At 40.9% G+C, this 22,184-nt stretch overlaps 1 protein-coding gene across 1 annotated transcript in view; it reads left to right on the plus strand.

The window, feature by feature from the left end:
• MID1 (midline 1) overlaps positions 1-22,184 on the plus strand; it is a 130,116-nt gene that overhangs the window by 80,795 nt on the left and 27,137 nt on the right. Inside the window, exons 3-4 of the mRNA XM_052663404.1 lie at positions 4,524-4,631; positions 14,822-14,970. Of these exons, the coding sequence (XP_052519364.1) occupies positions 4,524-4,631; positions 14,822-14,970 (257 nt within the window). The remainder of the gene's footprint in view (positions 1-4,523; positions 4,632-14,821; positions 14,971-22,184) is intronic.

Here is a 22,184-nt window from a genome sequence, read left to right on the forward strand (position 1 = left end):
TGCTGCGATTCATGGGGTCGCAGAGTTGGACACGACTAAGCGACTGAACTGAACTGATACAGTGTTCTAAGGAGAGCTAAGGATACTTACTCAGTTACTTACTTCCTGTGACACATATAGTGTTCTAAGGAGAGTTAAGAAGACTGACTGAAGTTTCTTACTCTGATACATACAGTGGTCTACAGAGAGCTGTGGACACTTACTCTGACACACAGTGTTCTAAACAGAGCTAAGGAGACATACTTCCTTGCTCTGACATGTATAGTGTTCTAAGGAGAACTACTTAGTTTCTTACTTACTCTGACACATATAGTGTTCTAAGAACAGCTAAGGAAGGCTAAGGAGAGTTACTTAGTTTCTTAGGTACTCTGACAGATACAGGTGTTGCAAGGAGAGCTAAGGAAACTACTTACTTGCTGTGACACATATAGTGTTCTAAAGAGAGCTAAGGAGAGTTTCCGTAATCAAGTGTTCTGGTTGCCTCTCTGCAGTAGCACAAGCTGATTTCAAATACTTTTTATTTCTCCTCCAATTTAATTCAATTGAACCCCAATTTACTAATAAGTACTTTATTTTCTTGACAGTGCTTTATTTATTCAAGAGTCTGTCCCAGTTGACATGCCTGCCAACAGTATTTTGTGTAGATTTTTTGTTGATGGCCATTCTTACCCCTTTGAGATGGTATCTCATTGTGGTTTTGATTTGCATTTCTTTTCCTGTGATGTTGCACAGGTTTCAGAAGCAGACATAAAAGGTAAAATCATAACCAGGAGCGGCCAGCTTCCAAACCAAAACCAAGATTTAGAAACACCTGTACACACTGCAGGCAGCCCATACACCCTGCCATATTTGATTTAATAAAAATGAAGTCCAGTCAAATCCTTAGCATTTTTGAAGTAACACATCAAACTGCACTACTGTGGAAAACTTCTTTGTAGTGGAAAGAGTTTAGAAATATAGGGTAGCATTCAATTCACTTTATTGTACCTGTTAGAATGGAAGATTGGTCGTGTTAGAAAAATTTGGAAACTTCACACTTTGCCTACCATGTTGCTGCTGCTGCTGCTAAGTCGCTTCAGTTGTGTCTGACTCTGTGCAACCCCATAGACAGGAGCCCACCAGGCTCCCCCGTCCCTGGGATTCTCCAGGCAAGAACACTGGAGTGGGTTGCCATTTCCTTCTCTGATGGTCTCACTAGGTTTAGTCAAAACTGGAAAAAAATCTTTAAGCAGAGAATATGTTAGCAGTAATGTCAAAAGCTAAGGACCTCACAGTATAGCCAATTGATTTTTGACCAGGTCCTAACATACTGCAATGGAGGAAAGAATTGTCTTTTGTGCTTTAGCAACTGGATATCCATAAACAAAAGGATAAAGTTGGACCCCTATTTCTCACCATACATAAAATTTATTTTAAAATGGCTCACAGATATATATGTAAGAGATAAAACTTGCAGAGGAAAACAGAGGCATACATCTTCACAACCTTGGATTAGGTTTCTCAGCTATGATACCAAAAACACAAGTGACAATAGAACAGTAGATCAATTAGATGTCATCAAAATTAAAACCTTTTGTGCTTCCAGTGTTACCATCAAGAAAATGAAAAGACAGCCTACAGAATGGGAGAAAACATTTGCTAATCACATAGCTAATAAGGGACTGGGTACCCAAAATATATAAAGAAATCATAGAATTTAACTATATAAGTTAAATGGACCAATTACAAAAGGAACAAAAGATCTGAATAGTCATCTCTGAATTAGGTACACAAATATTCCATAAGCACATGAAAAGATGCTCAACATCTTTAGCCATCAGGGAATGCAACTCAAAACCACAATAAGATGCTACTCCACACCCACTATGATGAATAAAACAGAAAAGACAGACAGTGTCAAGTGTTGACAAGGATGTTGAGAAACTGGAAGCCGCACATACTTGTTCTTGGAATCTAAAATGATGCGGCCCTTTGGGAAACCAGTTTGGCAGTTCTTCAAAAACTTAAACACAGAGTTGACGTGTGACCCAGCAATTCTTCTATACTCAAGAAGAATGAATACATATGTGCACACAGAAATTTATACATGAATGTTCACAGTGATACTGTTTCTAAGTAACCAAAAAATAGAAGCAACCCAAATGTCCATCTACTAGAGGATGGATAAACAAAATGTGGTGTATTACTTCTGTAATAATATTTGGCATAAAAAGGAATGAAGTACTGACACATGGTATGACACGGAGCAATCTTGAAAACATTATGCTAAGTGAAATCAGCCAGACCAAAAAGGATCATATATTGTTTGATTCCATTTATATGAAATGTAGAGAGCAGGCAAATGCATAAAGAGACAGATCATAGACTAGTGGTTATCTATGCCCTCAAATAGAGTAGGTAGTCAGAATATGGAGTTACTGCAAATGGGTATGGAATTCTTTAGGGGATGTGGAAAATTTTCTAAAATTAGATTGTGCTGATGATTCTAAAACTCTGAGTACACTCAAACCCACAACCTGTACACTTTAAATGGGTGAATTTTATGATATACAAAGAATATTTCAATAAGGCTATAAGAAAAATCAATACCCTCCCCCTAAAAAGAATCATGATGACATACTTCTGTGTCTACACAGTCTTAGGAAACCACCACGTTCAATACCTGCATATTACCTACTTGCAGTATACCAGGATACCTACTTGCCTGATTATATGTTACCTTGTCTCTTGTTGGAAGGTCATTTTCACTATCTATTCATTGAACAAATAGTTTTTGAATGTCTATTCTGTGTTAAATATGGCTCCAGGTACCTGGAATAGATGCCTCATGTCATACAACACCCGAAGATCCCTACAAGGAGCTTGCCTCCGATCAGATTTACCTCGATTGTATGTTCATGTTCAAATACAGCTTAGCTCTTAGGGGTCATGCCAGGAGATATTTTTCAAGTGTAAGGTGCTATTTTCCACAAATTTCACTCTCTCCATCATAATGGGTCCATGGTTTCAATAGACTGCCATCCTTTTCACAGCTCGGTTGTTGTCAGTTATTAAAGTCATTGTGAAGTCAAAAGGAATGACAAGAACTCCTGACCCCACTTCCAGTTTATCTCACTCATAGAGATTGAAATTACTCTAGTTAAATAAAGTATGCCCAATCAAAAGGGCTACATGTCTGGGCCCTGTCTCCTCCCTGAGTTATACTGGAATCATCAGTGGTCTATTGGCATTCTTCATAACAGCATAGCCACTTCTCCTGTGTTGTGTTAAAATCATAAAACTCAGGCCTGTCCTATCTCCATCTCCCACAGCTGTGGTTTTTGGGTCTCTATGAATAACATTTCAGAATTATCATGAGGTGGAGGACACAGCATGTGCACAGTATTTCCCAAGCCCAGTTGCCAAGAATGAGCTAATGTTAACCCTTTCTTGCATACAGTGAGCCTTACAAACTTCAAATGCAAGCCATTCGACAATGATCGACCTTGCCAGCAGAATGGCAGGCTTTCATGGTAGATCCCCAGATTTCCAGAGATAACATTTAAAATTATGTCATAAGATTTATAGAATATTCAACCATCCTTTTCCTTTTCGATGTTTTCATAGTGACTAAACACAAAGTTTGCATCTGTATATAAAAGACAAGTTAAATAAATATGATACCACCTTGCTAGCTTGCTTTTGGAAAATGTGTCTAAAAGATATTGATCATAATCTATCCTCCATAAAAGAACAGTATTAGTTTAACTTTTGTTTAGTAGCCTCAAACTGCACTTCCCTTCAAAATATAAAAACAGGAATTGCAAATATCAATTTTCAATTAATTGGTAATAGCTACATACATGGTGTGTTAAGAACGATCCTGAGATTGAGCATGGCTTAGCAAAAAGAGATAGCTAATAAATGTTTTCCAAGGATGCAAGGTAGGGAGTAGCCATGTAAGTCTTATATTTGCCATCCCTACATAATTGGAAGAAGAATTGACATTGAAAACATCTTTTTATCACAGATTTAGAGAACAAACTAGTGGTTACCAGTGGAGAGAGGGAAGACGTAGTAGGGGATTAAGAAGCATAAACTGTGAAAGTGTGTTACTCACTCACTTGTGTTGGACTTTTTGTGACCCTGTGGACTGTAGCCCGCCAGGCTCCTCTGTCCATGGGATTCTCCAGGCAACAATACTGGAGTGGGTAGCCATTTCCTTCTCCAGGGGATCTTCCCAACCCAGGAGGTATACACTACTATGTATAAAATAGATAAGCTACAAGGATATATTGTATAACACAGGGAATATAGCCAGTATTTAATAATAACTAGACATGGAGTATAACCTTTAAAAATTGTGACTCACTATATTGTATACCTAACTTATATACGATTGTACAGCAACTTTTTCTCAATAAATTTTTAAATAAAGTATCTTTCCAGCAATTAATAGAAATTTACTAGTCTACATGTTAAAAAGGAGCATTTAATGGAAAACAAACATTAAATTAATGCTCACCATTTTATCTATCCCATAGGTCAATGCATCACGTCAAGAAGCCAAATTGATGGAGGAATGTGATCTTCTTATTGAGATCATTCAGCAAAGACGACAAATCATTGGAACCAAGATCAAAGAAGGAAAGGTACGATTTCTAGGGCAGAAGGTTTCAAATTCTCTACCTGGAGAAAATATACTTCCATGCACACCAATCGCTTAAGAAATACTCAATGCCTCCTTTTTCTGTATTTTCTGTGGTTGTACTCTTTAAGTCTTTAGGATGTAGGTCAAAGCCCCTTCGTGGGCCAATTTTTGCTCCACCCTTTCTTTGTATGATGGTCTCCTGAACATACCTGCAATGCAAAGGCTGCTCCATGACCCAACTCCAGGGCACAGCCCAGAGCTCTGGTATATTAGAGCCCCAGTTTTCTGTCTCTTTTCTCTGGGAGAAGATGGGTTTCATAGAGAAGAGTTCATTTCACATTTACTGCTGTATCCCAGCACTTAACACAGCACTAAATAAATGTTTAAATAAGTCAGTCTTTATCTACAGAAATTATGAAGTGCTTTCTCATGTCCCTGAGGGAATTTAGACAGGTGTCATTTCATGGTGGCAAAACTCCTGTCATTGCACTGTATCATAAACCCCTTTGTGGATCTATTAATAGTACTTCTTTTCTAATGTTTATATGTCTGAAATTCCCATGGTTTTACAGTGCCCTATATTCGAAAAGCAATTCACCAGTTTAAGTTATATTCTTTATGGCCGTCTTATTCAAAATTTATTTCAAAATGTTGGTAACTCTAGAATCACTTTATTCTATTTTTAAAGTAGTCATATTTGTATTGATAGATTTTTGATCCGCTTTATCCCATTTCTCTGCCACCCTCAAGACAATTTTGTAAATATTTAAAAATAAAAAAGTTTGTTCATGATCAAATCAGTTCTTGAATTTCTCTTATTAGTGCTCATAACTATAAGGAAATATGTATAATTAAATCCAATCAGCAAGAATTAAGTAGTATATAGAGATTACAAAAGCAAATGTCTATGCTCTTCGGTTTTCTACAAAATTTGAAAGGTACTTCTCATTGTATAATGTTCCAGACTGCTTTGTCAATGTAGAATGAAAAACATTTATACATGTATGTTGTGATGATGATCATAAACGTTAAAGTGAAATCAAATAGGTCTTGAAGCTGTTCCAGTGAATTATCAAAATAGTATAAAATTATTCTCTGACTTGAGATAGTTTGGCATGGACATGTACAGTCTTCTATATTTAAAATGGATAACCAGCAAGGACCTTCTGTACAGCACAGGAAACTCTGCCCAATGTCACGTGGCAGCCTGGATGGGAGGGGAGTTTGGGGGAGAATGGATACATGTATACATATGGCTGAGTCCATCCCTTTGCTGTTCACCTGAAATTATCACAACATTGTTGATCGGCTATACTCCTGTACAAAATGAAGTTTTGTTTTGTTTTGTTTTTTTAATTAGTCCCTGGCCAAGGATGGACTGAGATGTGTTAAACAATTACTTACCTCACATAGAAATTATACTGTCAGTCTGGAATCTGTATTGGATCTGTGTCCTCTTCCATCATCAGGCACCATGTATATATTTCTTAATACCTGACATCTTCCAGGTTCTCAGACACATGAGAGCCTGAAAACAACTGTAATTAATTATTAATATGCACATGGAAGGCAGTTTGTTTGCCCTTACATGGTCATGTGCAGGGATCAGCTCTTAATACACATTACTTCCTTATTGCTACTCAAACAAATTGCCACAAACTTAGTGGCTTAACACAACACAGATTTATTATCTGACCTTCAGAAGTCTAAAACCAGTCACAACTAGGCTCCTGTCAATATTTCAGCAGTGCTGTTTCTTTCTGAAGGTGTACAGCGGAATTCATTAATTTTCTGGCTTATAGGAGCCACCCCCATTCCTTGGCTGGTGGTTTCTTCATCACATCACTCTGAGCATTACTTCCCGCCCAGATCTGTTTTCTCTGGCACAGACTCTCCTGGTTCTCTCTCATCAGGACCCTTATAATTACATTGGGATCACCCAGATAACCCAGGATAACCCAGATAACCCCAGCTCCAGATTCTGAATCTAGTCACATCTGCCAAGACTCCTGTGTAAAGGAACATGTAAGGTCACATTTTTTTTAAACTCCTGGGATTAGGATGTGGGCATCTTTGGGGGCCCTTATTCAGCCTGCAATGACTCCACCACAACCTCCTGGCCAGCAGGTCCTCCTTTCCCTTACTTACCTCCCCAGCATGAGGGTTACTCGCATAAACTAGATCAAAGTAGCAAAAGGGTGTCCCCAGTCCCAGCCATGATGATACGTGGGCTTCATGCTCTGGTGTACCCACTCTGCCCTGAATGTGTCTGTGATCCAGAACATAGTAAAAGAGAAAAGCAAAGAGACACATAGCTAGGCCCCAAATGAGATAAGGCTTCTCAGCTCACAGAAAGGGACTGACAAAAGTTTCTTGCCAGCCTCCACCTTGGGTCTGAGCTTTTGGCAAACTTCAGGCCTGGGAGTCTGGAGCAAGTCAGTTGGGTTGGAGCCTGGCTCTGCACTTACTGTTTCTGATGCCTACACAAAATGCAAGAGCCTCAGCAATGCAGGGATAATACAAGATTCCTGCATGAGGACCCCCAAGGATGAGGTGAGGGTGACTAAGACAGACAGGGTAGGCTAAGCAAGCTGAGTGAGGGAGGGAAAAAACTTATGAATGACTGAAACCCAAACCACAATTCCAAAGCATATAAAGACATCTTGAATTTCTAAAACACCCCCAACGAAATCAACGAAGACATTTTCTCACCTCAGATGAAAGGAATTTGATGGGAAAATATTTAGATGTTCAAAGAGATCTGTAGAGGAATAACTTCTATCTTAGAAGAGCAAAAAGTTGTGAAACCACAAAAAAGGAAGATAGGAAATAAGAAAAAATAGATATAAAAACAACAAATTAGAAGTTTTGGAGGGGAAAATGTCTACACTGAAGTTGCAAAGAAAACTCAGCTGGAAGGCAATTTTGGAAGCTGAGTTTCAGCCTCCACAGGGGGAGACTCTACACATAAGAATAGGTAACTTGATCTGTACTTCACACTACATACAAAAATTAAATATACATGGGTCATATACTTAAATGTAAAAACTATGAAGACTCTAGAAGAGAAAACACAGGAGGACATCTTGGTGACCTTGGGTTGGCCCAAGGTTATATACAATGGCAAAAACATAAAAAAATATTTATAAACTAAAGAGATAATTATACATTTTATATTATCAAAAGTAAAAACTTGTCAAGGCAATCTTAAGTGAGGGTAAAGACAAACCACACATTAGGAAAAAATACTTATAAATGATTTATTTAACCAAGTACATGTATCCGGAATATATAACAGATTTTCAAAACTCATGATTAAGGAAATAGATGACCCCTTCACCAAAACAGATAAAAGATTTGGATAGCTACTTTACCAAAGAAGGTATCAGGATGGCAAATAAGCACATGAAAAGATGGTCAAAATCATTAAGTCATTAAGGAAATGCAAAGTAAAACCTCAGTGAGATACAACTACTTACCTCTTAGGATGGTTGAATTAAAAAGATGGACTATGCCAAGTGCTGGTAAGAATGTGGATTAACTATAACTCACACATGGTTCTAAGAATGGAAACTGTGTTTTAGAAAACTGTTTGACAGTTTCTTCAGTAGTTAAATATACACGTACCCTTCCATCCAGCCATTTTAGGTGTCTACCAAGAAAAATGAAAGTAGATGTTTATATAAAACTTGGACATGAATTTTCATGGTAATATTAAGGGTAGTAGCTTTCCAGGTGGCACTAGTGGTGAAGAATCCACCTGCCAATGTAGGAGATGTAGGAGATCCCTTGTTTAGGAAGATTCCCTAGAGAAGGAAATGACAACCCACCCATTCTTGCCTGGGAAACCCCATGGACAGAGGAGCCTAGTGAGCTAGTCCATGGGGCTGCAAGAGTCAAATGCAACTTAATGACTAAACAACAATAGCCCTTGACTGCAAATGACCCAAAGGTTATCAATAGATGAATACAGAAATGATTAGTGACATTTCCATACAACGCTATTCAGCAAGGAAGCCCATGTGACAACATGAATCATAAGTGAAAAAAGCCAGACAGAAAATAGTATATACTGCATGCGTATATTCATACAGAATTCCAGAAACAACTCTTTCTAATTAGCTACAGTGGCAGAAAACAAATCAGTGAATGCTTAAGGATGAGTGACAGAGGGGTGGGCAGGATAAATGACAAAGGTGCAGGAAGAGAATTGGGGGTATGATACATACATACATACATACATACATACATACATACATGCTGCTAAGTCACTTCAGTCGTGTCCAACTCTGTGCGACCCCATAGACAGTAGCCCACCAGGCTCCCCCGTCCCTGGGATTCTCCAGGCAAGAACACTGGAGTGGGTTGCCATTTCCTTCTCCAGTGCATGAAAGGGAAAAGAGAAGGGGAAGTCGCTCAGTCGTGTCTGACTCTTAGCGACCCCATGGACTGCAACCCACCAGGCTCCTCCGCCCATGGGATTTCCCAGGCAAGAGTACTGGAGTAGGGTGCCATTGCCTTCTCTGATATATATATATTCATTACCTTGAAAATGGGGACTCTCTCATGGGTTTACACATATTTGAAAACTAATCTGATTTGTACTTGAAATATGTGCAGTTTCTTCTATATTAAGTGTATTTCAGTAAAGCTGTTTTATGACAACTAACTTATAAGTGATCAATGCAAAGAAACAAAGGAAAACAATAGAATGGGAAAAACTAGAGATCTCTTCAAGAAAATTAAAGATACCAAGGGAATATTTCATGCAAAGATGGGCACAATAAAGGACAGAAATGATATGGACCTAACAGAAGCAGAAGATATTAAGAAGAGGTGGCAAGAATACACAGAAGAACTATATAAAAATCATGACTCAGATAAACACGATGGTGTGATCACTCACCTAGAGTCAGACATCCTGGAGTCTGAAGTCAAGTGGGCCTTAGGAAGCATCACTATGAACAAAGCTAGGGGAGGTGATGGAACTCCAGCTGAGCTATTTCAAGTCCTAAAAGATGATGCTGTGAAAGTACTGCACACAGTATGCCAGCAAATTTGGAAAATTCAGCAGTGGCCACAGGACTGGAAAAGATCAGTTTTCATTCCAGTGCCAAAGAAAGGCAATGCCAAAGAATGCTCAAACTACCACACAATTGCACTCATCTCACACACTACCAAAGTAATGCTCAAAATTCTCCAAGCTGTGCTTCAATAGCACACAAACCGAGAACTTCCAGATGTTCAAGCTGGATTTAGAAAAGGCAGAGGAACCAGAGATCAAATTGCCATCATCCGTTGGATCATGGGGAAAAGAGGAGAATTCCAGAAAAACATCGATTTCTGCTTTATTGACTATGCCAAAGCCTTTGACTGTGTGGATCACAACAAACTGTGGAAAATTCTGAAAGAGATGGGAATACCAGGTTTTTCCAGTAATCATGTATGCATGTGAAAGCTGGACCAAGAAGGCCGAGCACCGAAGAACAGATGCTTTTGAACTGTGGTGTTGGAGAAGACTCTTGAGAGTCCCATGGACAGCAAGGAGATCAAAGCAGTCAATCCTAAAGGAAATAAGTCCTGGATATTCATTGGAAGGACTGATGCTAACGCTCCAATACTTTGGCCACCTGATACGAAGAACTGACTCATTGGAAAAGACCTTGCTGCTGGGAAAGATTGAGGGCAGGAGGAGGAGGGGGTGACAGAGGATGAGATGGTTGGATGGTATCATTCATGACTCGATGGACATGAGTTTGAGCAAGCTCTGGGAGTTGGTGATGGACAGGGAGGCCTGGCGTGCTGCAGTCCATGGGGTTGCAAAGAGTTGATCACAACTGAATGACTGAACTGAACTTGTGTATTTTATACCATGAAACAGTCTTCAGAAATTAAAAGCAATATTTATATGGACGAATCACAGAAAGAGAAGAAAGGTTTATAATGATTCATAGAGAATAAGAAATATACAGTTTGATGAACTACAAAAAATTGCATACACTATTGAGGCAAATATACATTAGCATGCTTGGGAGTCATCAGAAGTGTGTTTTCCTCTAGAGAGAGACATGAATGGAATTAGGGAGGGACATTCAAGGGCTTCAATGTCATCAATAATATTTTACTGCCTTCTGAAAAATCCTATGCTAATATGATGAAAACACTGACATTTGCTAACACTGGTGCTATGTATGGCAACATTGGTCATATGACTTGAAAAATTGTACTTTTGACATGTATCCCTTCTTAAAAATGCATGTTTGCCCAGGGACGTGATCTCAGAAGAAAGATGAGGGCCCAGTTCAGCTTTTCATTGAGTTACTACCTTGGCACATGACCAAGGACTAGTTCATCCCTAACCGGGGAATTCACAGTGACTAAGTCCCTGGCCAGGGAATTGGGTGTCAGAGAGACGTTTTAAAGAAAAGAAAAACATGCATGCCAACTCCCTGCCCAGCATCTCCAAGTATGGGCTTGGGGCCCAGTGAGGGTGTCCCGGGTGGTAACTGGGAAGTCTGAAGACATGCAATCCAGAGAGGCGCTCGAACTAGCACTTAGAAGTGGGGAGCTGAAGGCAGAATCATGGAGCCCACAAAGGTTAATCTGACTCACCTCTTGACTTTGCCTCTGTATTTAGTGCCAGTCATAATGCCCTAGACCCAGAGAAAACAAACTCACTGCATATCCTCCAACCATGGTGGGGGGTGGGGTGCGTGGGAAGGGTTGGGAAAGGCTGCCAATCAGTGATGCTGTTACCCATTAGCACAGACTGGTAATTCCTTCCCTCAGACCATTGCACCTTCTTTGAAATAATAGCTCAACAGCCTTTATGCTTGTACTGACTGAAGAGTCTCAAGCTCTGAGACTCCCCAAGAAAGAGCGGGCTTATTTCTTCAGCAGTGGGGGATAAATTTCACATCCATACATCAACACATGAAAAGCTGACAGCAGACTCCAGGTTAAGCAAACGATGTACTTATGTTCGGACACATATCTGAGAAAGCTGCAGCTAAAAACAAAAGGGGGTCCCTTCTCATCACTACTTTTATGTGCTCTGAGTCTCCAGAATTGCTGGTAATTACCCTGGAGTCCATGTAAGGGCTTTTGTATAGCCTTATAAAAATGCTCAGTACAGTCATTGTCAGTTAAGATACTTCTGTTAATTGAGGATCAATGGTTTGGGCCAAACAATTTTGGGGTGAGAACCCTATGTAGATAATAAAAGCTCTTAAAATATAAAGAAAAATAAAGGGCCACTTTTAAAAGCATTTGTAAGGTAAAATAAACAGCAAGTAAATTGATATAAATAGGCCTATGTCCCCAGTAAAAGGAGATTCCGACAAAGAAAGTATTTCCATGATGACTGTGGAAGTAAACTCCACAAATTACAACATTCAGCCACACTTCCCCAAGGAAAGAAGAACACTGCCAACTTGGAAAAAAAATTAAGTAATATATTTTAAAAGGTGTGTTCTAATGAAGGCATTCATATTTTGCTAAATACTCAGTGTCTGATCCTGAAGTGTGGTACCATGTAGGACAGTGCTTCATATCAGTTCAGTCGCTCAGTCGTGTCTGACTCTTTGCGACCCCATGAATTGCATGCTTCATATAATGTGATCCAAATCATGGCCATCTGATTAGAGTCATTTAGGTCAGCAAACTTTGTAAAGGGCCAGGTATAATAAATATTTTCAGTTGTGACCTGTAGGCTCTGACATTACTGCTCACCACTGCCCAATGGTATAGTGTGAAAGCAGCCATAAATGATTCATAAATACATGCATGTGGCCCTGTGCCAATAAAACTTTATTTACACAAACAGGTTTTGTGCTGGATATGGTCCATAGACCATAGTTTGTGAACTAACTTAGGAAAATGGTTTTCTTTTCTTTTTTCTTTCTTTTTTACTGAAACCCACAGTAAAAAATACATCAAATCCAGCACTGACACACGGACACATAGAGAAGTTTTATGAAACCCAACTTACCCTTTCTACAAGGAATGCACTCTGCTACTCTTTTCTCCTCTCCTCTTTCATTTAGTTTTTTTAAATGCTAATCCCATCCATTCTGGTGATTCATCACCTGCAGATCAAAAAACATTATTGCTTGTTAAAATGCAGATTCCCACAGCCCGCCAGTTACAGCTCCTCACCTAGGATTTCGAAATGTTGGCCCAGACATTTACAGGTTTTCTTTAAGAGATCCCCAACTGATTCTTGTGCACACCAGGCTTATAAAGCTCCAGTCTGGTCTATCAGATGGAAGTCTACACAGAAGTAAAATTAAAATTAAACCAAGTTGTCTTCTGTAAAACATTTGTATATTTTCTAAGGCGGCTCTCATTTTGGCTTGAATTCAACTTATGCATGATTTAGGACTTTTTTCCATTTCTTCTTATGTCACTTTGAATTTCCAACATCATGATAGAATTTTGTGTTGTTTTTTTTTTAAAGAAGAAAGTGCAGGTCAAGCATTTTTCCATTTGTAATCTGTGTGATCACTACAACGTATACTGAAAGGACATGAAGTTCTTCTAAAGGAATACTTGGACCTTATTTGTTTTGTTGCTGTTAGAATTATACTAAATACCTTCAGTTCTGCCATGTAACTTGTGATTAAGTATTCCTTCCTCTGACAATTTCTTCTGGATGTGTTCCAACATCTTGAATTGGACTCGATGCCTTTCTGAGCTTTACCTCTGGATATAATGCTGTTAGAAGCTAAATTCTATTTGGTATACGATAAGTGTCATTTTATTCAACTAACAAACACAGTTAATCGGCAGTGATGGTCACTGTAATTATATATAATGTGGTAAATCTTTTACCGGGCTTAAGATAACATACTCTATGCCCCAGAGTTTTGACACTTCATTTCTCTAACCCTTGACTTTCAAGAATCTCACTCTTGCCTGCAATCTTGTGGCTGCCGCCTCGCAGTTCAGCATTCATTTCCTTTGTCTGCTCTGGTACAACAGAGCTGAAATTGGACAGTCCTCAGAGGCCTCGAGTTCTGACATCTCCTTCCTTCCTTTACTTCGATTAGACTTGCACGGGGATGATAATGATGACTTGGAGAAAGGAGGAATTTCTTGGAGTTAGCAGGAATTCTGGAGGGAACCCGAGCCAGCCTTGTCTGCAAGACAGATGAACTGGCCTCCTCCCTAACCTTTCACCCCAGGCTGTTTTCCATTCCGGAATGATCAGAAAGCCGGCCAAGACCTGTCCCAGGCTGTGTAGACTTGAGCAGGGGGGGTGGGGGTGGGGCCGTGCACACAGGGTGTACTGCTGTTCCAATTAGCACTCTCATTTTCCCCTGGCTTCTGGCCAGAGGGCTTCATCTCCCAGCACACTGCAAACACCAGAGCAACCGGTCAAGTGGGTTACCATGGACTTATCACAGCCTGCCCCGAGGTGATGGTCAGTTATGTTTGAGGGTCGTTTTCAAGCAAGACGGAATCAGAAGTTGGAATGGAGGTTGGAACCAAATGAGCATTTTTATCCAGACTGGGAACTGCTTATCAAAATAGTTTTAGTTATCAAGCATGCACAAAGTGCCTGGAAATGACGTTCCCGGTGAGGGGAAATGGCCCAGCTGTGCTTTTTTTGGCTTTCTCTCATCTGTGGAACAGGAAAAATATTAATCAATGGAAAAAATGCTCCCTTTCTGTTAATTTAACACATGAGTTTGCAGTAGTGTGGGAAATAGTACTATCTAATGTGTTTACATCACCATTTTATTACATGGATGGCAAAGAACTTTTGATTTGACTTAAGCCACACGTTTTGCACCTATTTTCTCATTGGCTGAAAAAATACGATAGAGAAAGTTCCAGGGTTCCCTGTGATCTTACAGTCATTGTGTTAGAATAGCTGAGGGAAGAGGCCCAGTGACCCTCTAACTCACACTGGGCAACACCTTTTTTCCCCATCAACAGGGAAGCAATTCGCAATTCAGGGCTTCCTCCTGAAACAAATTAGTGACACTTCTCCAAGAAGATAAAGAATAGCTCAGACAAGAGTGCCATGACTGGGGTTCACAGCTTTCTCTGCCTCCCTTTGGAACTTTTAGTGAAGGATGACTTGCACACAACCGAACTCGCACACTGCGAGAGTCCAGCACAATGCATTTTCACTAAGCAAGCCAACCCGGGTAACCAACCATCTCTGTGCCTCTTTTGTTCCAGGTGATGAGGCTTCGCAAACTGGCTCAGCAGATTGCAAACTGCAAACAGTGCATTGAGCGATCGGCGTCACTCATCTCCCAAGCAGAACACTCTCTGAAGGAGAATGATCACGCGCGTTTCCTACAGACCGCTAAGAATATCACTGAGAGGTGAGTGCAGGGGCTGCTGGGAAATTCTCAGCGCCTGGGCTCCCATGTCTGGACTGTGATTGGTTGGCCTTGCCCTGCCTTGCTTTTGTTTGCATTTTCAAGGCTGGGTACCAGAGAGAATAGAGGCTTTGAGTTGCTTTGTTCCCGCTCAAAATGCTTCCCTTTGACCTGTCAAAGCCTTTTCAGTATCAGCCGGGAGTTCAAGGCCTTTGAAACAAGAGCCTGCCAGTTAGAAAGAATAAAATCTGCCTTCTTTTACTGGGGAAGAAAGCTGATGATGGCACAAAACTGCATTTACTGTGACTCTCAGACCTGATCTTATCATATACTTGATAACAAAGAATCAAAATGAACACCAAAACATAAAAGAGAATCTTTTCTTCCATCTCAAGGCTTATCGAGTTTTAAAAACCACCCAGGTGTTGTTCTCTGTGAGTGCTATTTTTATTTGGTTGAGAAGCTTTGCCTCTCCTCAAAGGTCAAGACCAACTCATGTGGGAGAGAGAAGACCCAACTGTCAACTTCATACCTCCTTCTTTGAAAATCTTCTTTATTCTATGGTGGGGGACATAAACATTACATGATTTGAAGGGACAGCTCAGCAGCGAAACTGACAGGGGTCACTGTGCCTTCAGTGCACATACTTGATAGGCATAAAATTACTCACCTTCACTGATGCAAACACTTATAGCAATTCTTGGGGAGCCCAAGAAAAGCACCTCGTGCCACCTAAATGCATGACATCTCCAGCCAATGCCATTGACATTGACTTTTCATTCAGTGGAATTTTCAGAGTCAACTCACCTTTATCCAAAGCAATAATTGAAGCCTATCCCTGGAAGACCCCAGATAGCTCCTTCTTCCTGATCTTTATCCAGCAGCAGGGCTCTGCAAACTCTGCTTATAAAGGACCAGAGTAAATATGTTCAGCTATGAAGGTTATCTAGTCCCCATGACAACTACTCAACTCAGCCATGATAGGTCTCCAGCAGCCTAGTATAGATGCAAATGAACGGGCAACGGTGTGTTCCAATAAGACTACTGGCAAAAACAGGTGGTAGGTCAGATCTGGCCCTTGGCCAGGGCTTCCCAGGTGGTGCTTAGTGGTAAAGAACCCGCCTACCAATGCAGGAAACGTGGGTTTGATCGCTGGGTTGGGAAGACCCCCTGGAGGGGGGCATGGCAACCCACTCCAGTATTCTTGCCTGGAAAATCCCATGGACAGAGGAGCCTGGTGGACTACATTACATGGGGTTGCAAAGAGCTGGACACAACTGAAGTGACTTAGCACACACACTGGACTTTGCCAGCCCTTGGCCTAGGGCAAAAAAATACCATCTTCTGACCTGAATTTCTTCAGGGAAAGAGAAAGAAAACTACAGCTTATTGAGGGTTTGCTGATATTGCACACTGTGCTGATGCTCAAAATACCACACAGAGGTGGGCAGTGGTATTTCCGCTTCCAGTATCCCTTCAATGGGAGGAGGGTATAGTCTCTTTATGGCTCTAGTCTAGTATCCAGCCGGTTCCTTTGTGTTCTTTCTTCTGTTTGAGATTTCCTCTGCGACTTGTTAGATACTTATCTCTGCCAATGAACGTGGATAACAGCTGGTTATCATCCCTTTTATATCCTTAAAATGATCTCCTCCCTCCTCCAAAGGCAGCCAGCTTCTTTCCTCAGGACTCGTCAGTTCCAAGTGTTTAATTGTCTCCATTGCTCTCATCTGGACTGCATCCAGGTGCCTGAAATATTCATGCTAAAGTTAAAAAAACTCCAAAAAGCACTAATACTCCAGTGTACCCAGGACACTCAAGTAGACAGCATTTACACTTACATCATGGTTTCCAACTGGGATCCACTAGTACTTTTCTCCGGCTATAAATTGTGCAATGTCCAGATGAAATGTCTAGTATGAGTTGCATTTCTCAGCACTTCTTAAAAATCTGAGCCAGTCTAACATGGATAAATTCTCACCTAGCAGGAGAGAGAACATGGCCCCGTAACAGTTAAGACAGAATGTTCTGGAAGAAGATCTGCATTTGAAGTCTAACACAAGAGCATGGATGCCCACATGGCATCTCCCTTTGACCCAGCAGGTCATACCTGGACCCATTCAACTCTACCTCTCACAGGCCCATCTCATCAAGCATAGAATCGTGACCCACTACTCTTTCCACAAATGAATTTTATCATATATAGGGTTCGCCAGAAAGTTCCTGTGGCTTATTCCATAACAGCTTATGGAAACACCCAAATGAACTTATTGACCAATCCAATACTCTATTCTCAAGCCTCACTACTACATAATTTTTGGTGTGATTGTCTGTGCACTTTGCTAACATGATGTTAAATTAGCAAAACTCTTCACTAAATCCATAAGAAACTTGGCGTACTACTTATGAAAAGTTTAAACTTCCATCAAGTTTGAATGCATACTACCTGCAAAAATTTGCTAGGAGCCCTTGTCGCTCTGTTTCTTCATCCCATCTCTGTCTGTCTCTATTTGTCAATCCTCTTGGTCAATTCTTGAGCCCTTTGCCCTTTCCAGCCACCAGAATGTGGTAAAAAGGTGATGACCTTGACCTTGTAATTTGGAAACCTGGGTTCAAATCCTAGCACTGTCGCCTTTTAACTGTGATTCTTTGGGTTTGTCCAAGAGCTATTTTTGACTCAGTAAACTGGGCTCCTAATAGCTACCTCTATCCACAGTTGTGATAACATTGCTGGCCACTCCTATAAACACGTCTTCGCTGTTGTAGATACTCCATAATGTTCCTTGGATTTGTATTTTCATATTACTTAACATTCTTCTCTAAAACATGACTTCACAGCTCTGTTCCTGTCTGTCTGCCTTGGGCTTTGGCACCTGTGTACTTGTAAACCATCTTTACTCTTCTAGTCAAGGGTGGAATAGCCACAGGAAACTTAATACTGCAGGCCTTCCCCAAGTTAGAATTGGATGCAATTTTTCTGCATCCGTACATCACTTAAAGTGCATATGTTTGCCTACAAGCTGAATCAGATTGCATAAAGATTTTTCAATTCAGAAACATTAAAAAAAAAAAACCCAAGAGGGGAGAGAGCCTCAAGTTTTACATTGTAAGAGATGCATGTGCTTTAGAATCAAGCCCTTGGCTCTATGCTAATTGCTCAGGAGTAATGCCGACTCACTGAAAAGGCCCCTGATGCTGGCAAAGATTGAGGGCAGGAGGAGAAGGGGGCAGCAGAGGATGAGATGGTTAGATGGTATCATCAACTCAATAAACGAGAGTTTGCTCTGAAGGACAGGGAAGCCTGGAGTGCTGTAGTCCATGGGGTTGCAATGAGTCGGAGATGACTGAGCAACTGAACAGCAGCAGCGACAGCTGGCATTTGGGGCTGCTCCCTGATGCTTACAGTTTCCTGTAAGGTGCTCCCAGTGGGCAAGACCCCCAGTCATCTTGTTTTCACCATGAAGACCCCAGGACATAGCAAGCTGCCTGATCTGAATGAATGCATGAAGACATCTATATAACAGGGCAATTATTCATTCCTACCTAATACAGTTCCTGTAGGGATAAAATGAAATAATTTAACAAAGATACTAACTGAGATCCTATCTCAAGGTAAATGTGCAACAAATGCTAATTTCTCTCCTTCCCACTCACTAAATGGATCCAAATGGATTGTATAATGGACTATATACTCAAGCCTCACTAATATATCATTCTTGGAGTGGTTTTTTGTACACTTTTCTAAAATTATGTTAAATAAGCAAAATTGTTTACTCAATCTAAGCCTAAGAAAGTTGGTCTACTACTTATAAGACATCTAAAATTAAAATCGCAATTGAAAGTGAAAGTGAAGTCGCTCAGTCGTGTCTGACTCTTAGCAACCCCATAGACTGCAGCCCACCAGGCTCCTCTGTCCATGGGATTTTCCAGGCAAGAGTACTGGAGTGGAGTGCCATTGCCTTCTCCATAAATTGTAAATTAGAGACCAAGATACTCCTGTTCCACCAGCCAGTAAACCAGCAAGAAGCAAAAGCTCAGTAAAGCACTTCACAGGCCAATAGCCCTGATTACTCAACGGCTGACAGTATTTTTCACTATGGAATCTCTTCATCACAGGGTATGTATCTCCCAGAAAAAGGAAAAAGAGAACTGTTGAGTTAGTTTACCATGCAATAAAAGGTCATACAATGATTTTTAAAGCTATCTTGAGTAACATAATGACATAACATGAAAATACACAAAATAGGTACCAAAATGAGGTGTGAAATAATAGGCATTTAGCAGCAAATTATCTGTATCAAGGGGCTTCCCTGGTGGCTCAGCGGTAAAGAATATGCCTGCAATGCAGGAGACGCAGGCTCCATGGGTTCGATCCCTGGGTAGGGAAGATCCCCTTGAGAAGGGAATGGCAACCCACTCCACTATTCTTGCCTGGAGAATCCCATGGACAGAGAAGCCAGGCTGACTTCGGTCCCTAGGAGGGACTTAGAGTCTATCAGATGAAGTCTTTGTCCCACACCGCCATAGGCAGTTCAAGGATCCAACCGACTTCTCCAGAATACAAAGCTGACAATGCCAGTCATCTACCGGAAAGATGTCATTTCATCATAAGAATCAGAGTGCATCTGATGAGTGATTTTTGAAATGTGTTCTATTGGGTGTTAATTGGTGTGAAAACAACAAGGCTCCAGATTTGGGAAATCCTGAGTTGATGAACGCAAGCCACATTTTGTTACTATGAGACCTCACTCACCAGGTTTTCCCATGGTGATGTGCATCATAGCCCACCGACCTGAGAGGGACCCATTTCAGTTCCATTGTCAGGGGTCAGGAATGTGGGCAATATTAAGGGAGCAGAGTAGAGAATCTTCCCCTGGCATTGACTGTTTGGCGGAAATGTTGTAAGCACTGTAGCTCTAGACATGTATTCCTTCCACAACACTGGCCCCAAGTGGCTGCTAGCAACTGAGTGTCATGGAGATTAGGGGCATCAGAGTCAAAATACAAAGAGGAGGTAGGGACTTCCTTGATGGCCCAGTCGCTAAGACTCTGTTCTCAATGCAGGGGGCCCAGTTTCAATCCCTGGTCAGGGAACTAGAACCCACATGTCACAACTTAAAGATCCCACATGCTGCAACTAAGACTCAGTGCAGCCAAATGAATTAATCTAAAAAAGTAGGAAGAGGAAGTAATGTGCAACCCACCCTATGAGGCATCAAGGTAGGATGCAATACCCTTATTTCCTCCAGTATGGTAAGAGCTTGACACACACATACCTATAAGCATGTGCACACATATTCCCCACCTCCCCCCCCCCCACACACACACACAGACATGACTAAAGGCACAGAACTGAGAAAGTAGGATAGTCAGGGCCCTGGTGGATTTGGGCAATTTATCTGAAAGGCCAAAAGATGGGCAGCAGGATTTGGGGAATAAACATGGCCTAAAATGTTGAATTTGGCAGATCTCCACTCCCCTGTCACTCCAGATAAGAATTTGAAATTGTAGCCAAACATAAATATCTTTCCTTCCATCAAAAATAATAATAATAATAATAATAATAATGTGTAGATGTTAAACGCTACAGTCATCTCCCAAGAGTCTTTTAGTCAGTCTTTGCCCCTGAGGCTTAGGAACTTTCATTCCCTTTGTTTCCATTCTACCAAGTCCCCACCATCAAGATGGCATGCATTGGGATTCCCTGGTGGCTCAGTGGTAAAGAATGTGCCTGCCAATTTAAGGAGACACAAGTTCGATCCCTGGTCTGGGAATAGCCCACAGGCCATGGGGCAACTAAACCTGTTCTCCACAACTACTCAGTCTGTGCCTAGAGCCTGGGAACCGCAGCTACTGAAGCCCTATAGCCCATGCTCCCCCCTACAGCCCATGCTCCCCAACAAGAGAAGCCACTGCAGTGAGAAGCCTGTGCACTGCAACAGAGGATAGCCCCTGCTCACCACAGCTAGAGAAAAGCCCACATAGCAACAAAGACCCAGCACGGCCAAAAATAAATAGAATTATTTTCTAAAAAGGATGGCAGGCATTGTCAACAACGTCCCTGACTAAAGCATGGTTTAGTTGATTGTTTCTGGACAACAGAACCAGGAGAAACTTGGCAATGAAATCTATTTTGGATGAACGTGAACAGAAGCTGGTGCCATAGGACAGGGGAAGTACCAGCTCGAGCTTATCTGTTCACAGCATTTGAGATCCTCTAACTTGGTGCGCACACGGTCTATGCCACATGGGAAGAGCAGAGAAGCGCAATAGAAAGTTCAGTGCTTGTTTCATAATAGCTTGGCACACTTCTCCCTGTTGGACATCATAAAACAGAAATGACTGGGGTTTCACTTTGAAATTTTTATTTGAGGAGTTCAAATGGTGCTGTAGCATTTCTTTGAACTTTTCTGCATGGATGCAAATATTTTGAGCTCTTTAGTAAATGACATAATTGGAGGGCTTACTCAATATTCATTGAATAGTTGTTGACTAATCCTAAGATCTGAGTTTGAAGGAGTTTTGTGATAATAGGTCATAAGGAAAGCATTTCTTAAGTTCAGTTTGACCATGTGTGAAAATTGCCTAGCAACCATTCCTTTATCCATGAGTCTGAGTTAGCACTTGTCATAATAATTAGTCCAGTTCTCTTGGGTACAATAATTAGCTAATAAAATCACACAACTCTGCTATTCACTGTTTCTTGGGGGAAAGCTAGAGTGGTGAGTTTAGATTCTCCATCTTCGTTCAAACACTTGAAACTTTGCTTTCCAGGGTTTAGGCCTCTTCAAACTTTCATCTGTGGACCTCAGTATCATTCCTGTTGATTGTCCTCTCTACTTCCCTCCCTCTGTAGCACTGAATATGTGCCAGAAGTACAATTATAGAAACTTTATTTCTAAGGATTTTGAGCATTTCACAGACTGACATTTTTTTAATCAAGGTAAATTTTGCATAACATAAAACTAACCATTTTACAGTGAACAGTTCATTAGCATTTAGTACATTCACAACATTGTACAATTCCTGCCTCTATGAAGTTCCAAATGATTTTCCTCACCCCAAAAGAAAACCCCACACCCATTATGTAATCACTCCCCACTGTCCCCTTGCCCCCAACCCCTGGCAACCACCAGTTTACTTTCTGTCTCAACAGAGTTGTCTACTTATGGACATTTCATGTAACTGCGTCATACAAGATGTGGCCTTTTGTCTCTGGC

Source organism: Budorcas taxicolor, chromosome X (assembly GCF_023091745.1).
Source record: "Budorcas taxicolor isolate Tak-1 chromosome X, Takin1.1, whole genome shotgun sequence".
Classification (NCBI taxonomy): domain Eukaryota; kingdom Metazoa; phylum Chordata; class Mammalia; order Artiodactyla; family Bovidae; genus Budorcas; species Budorcas taxicolor.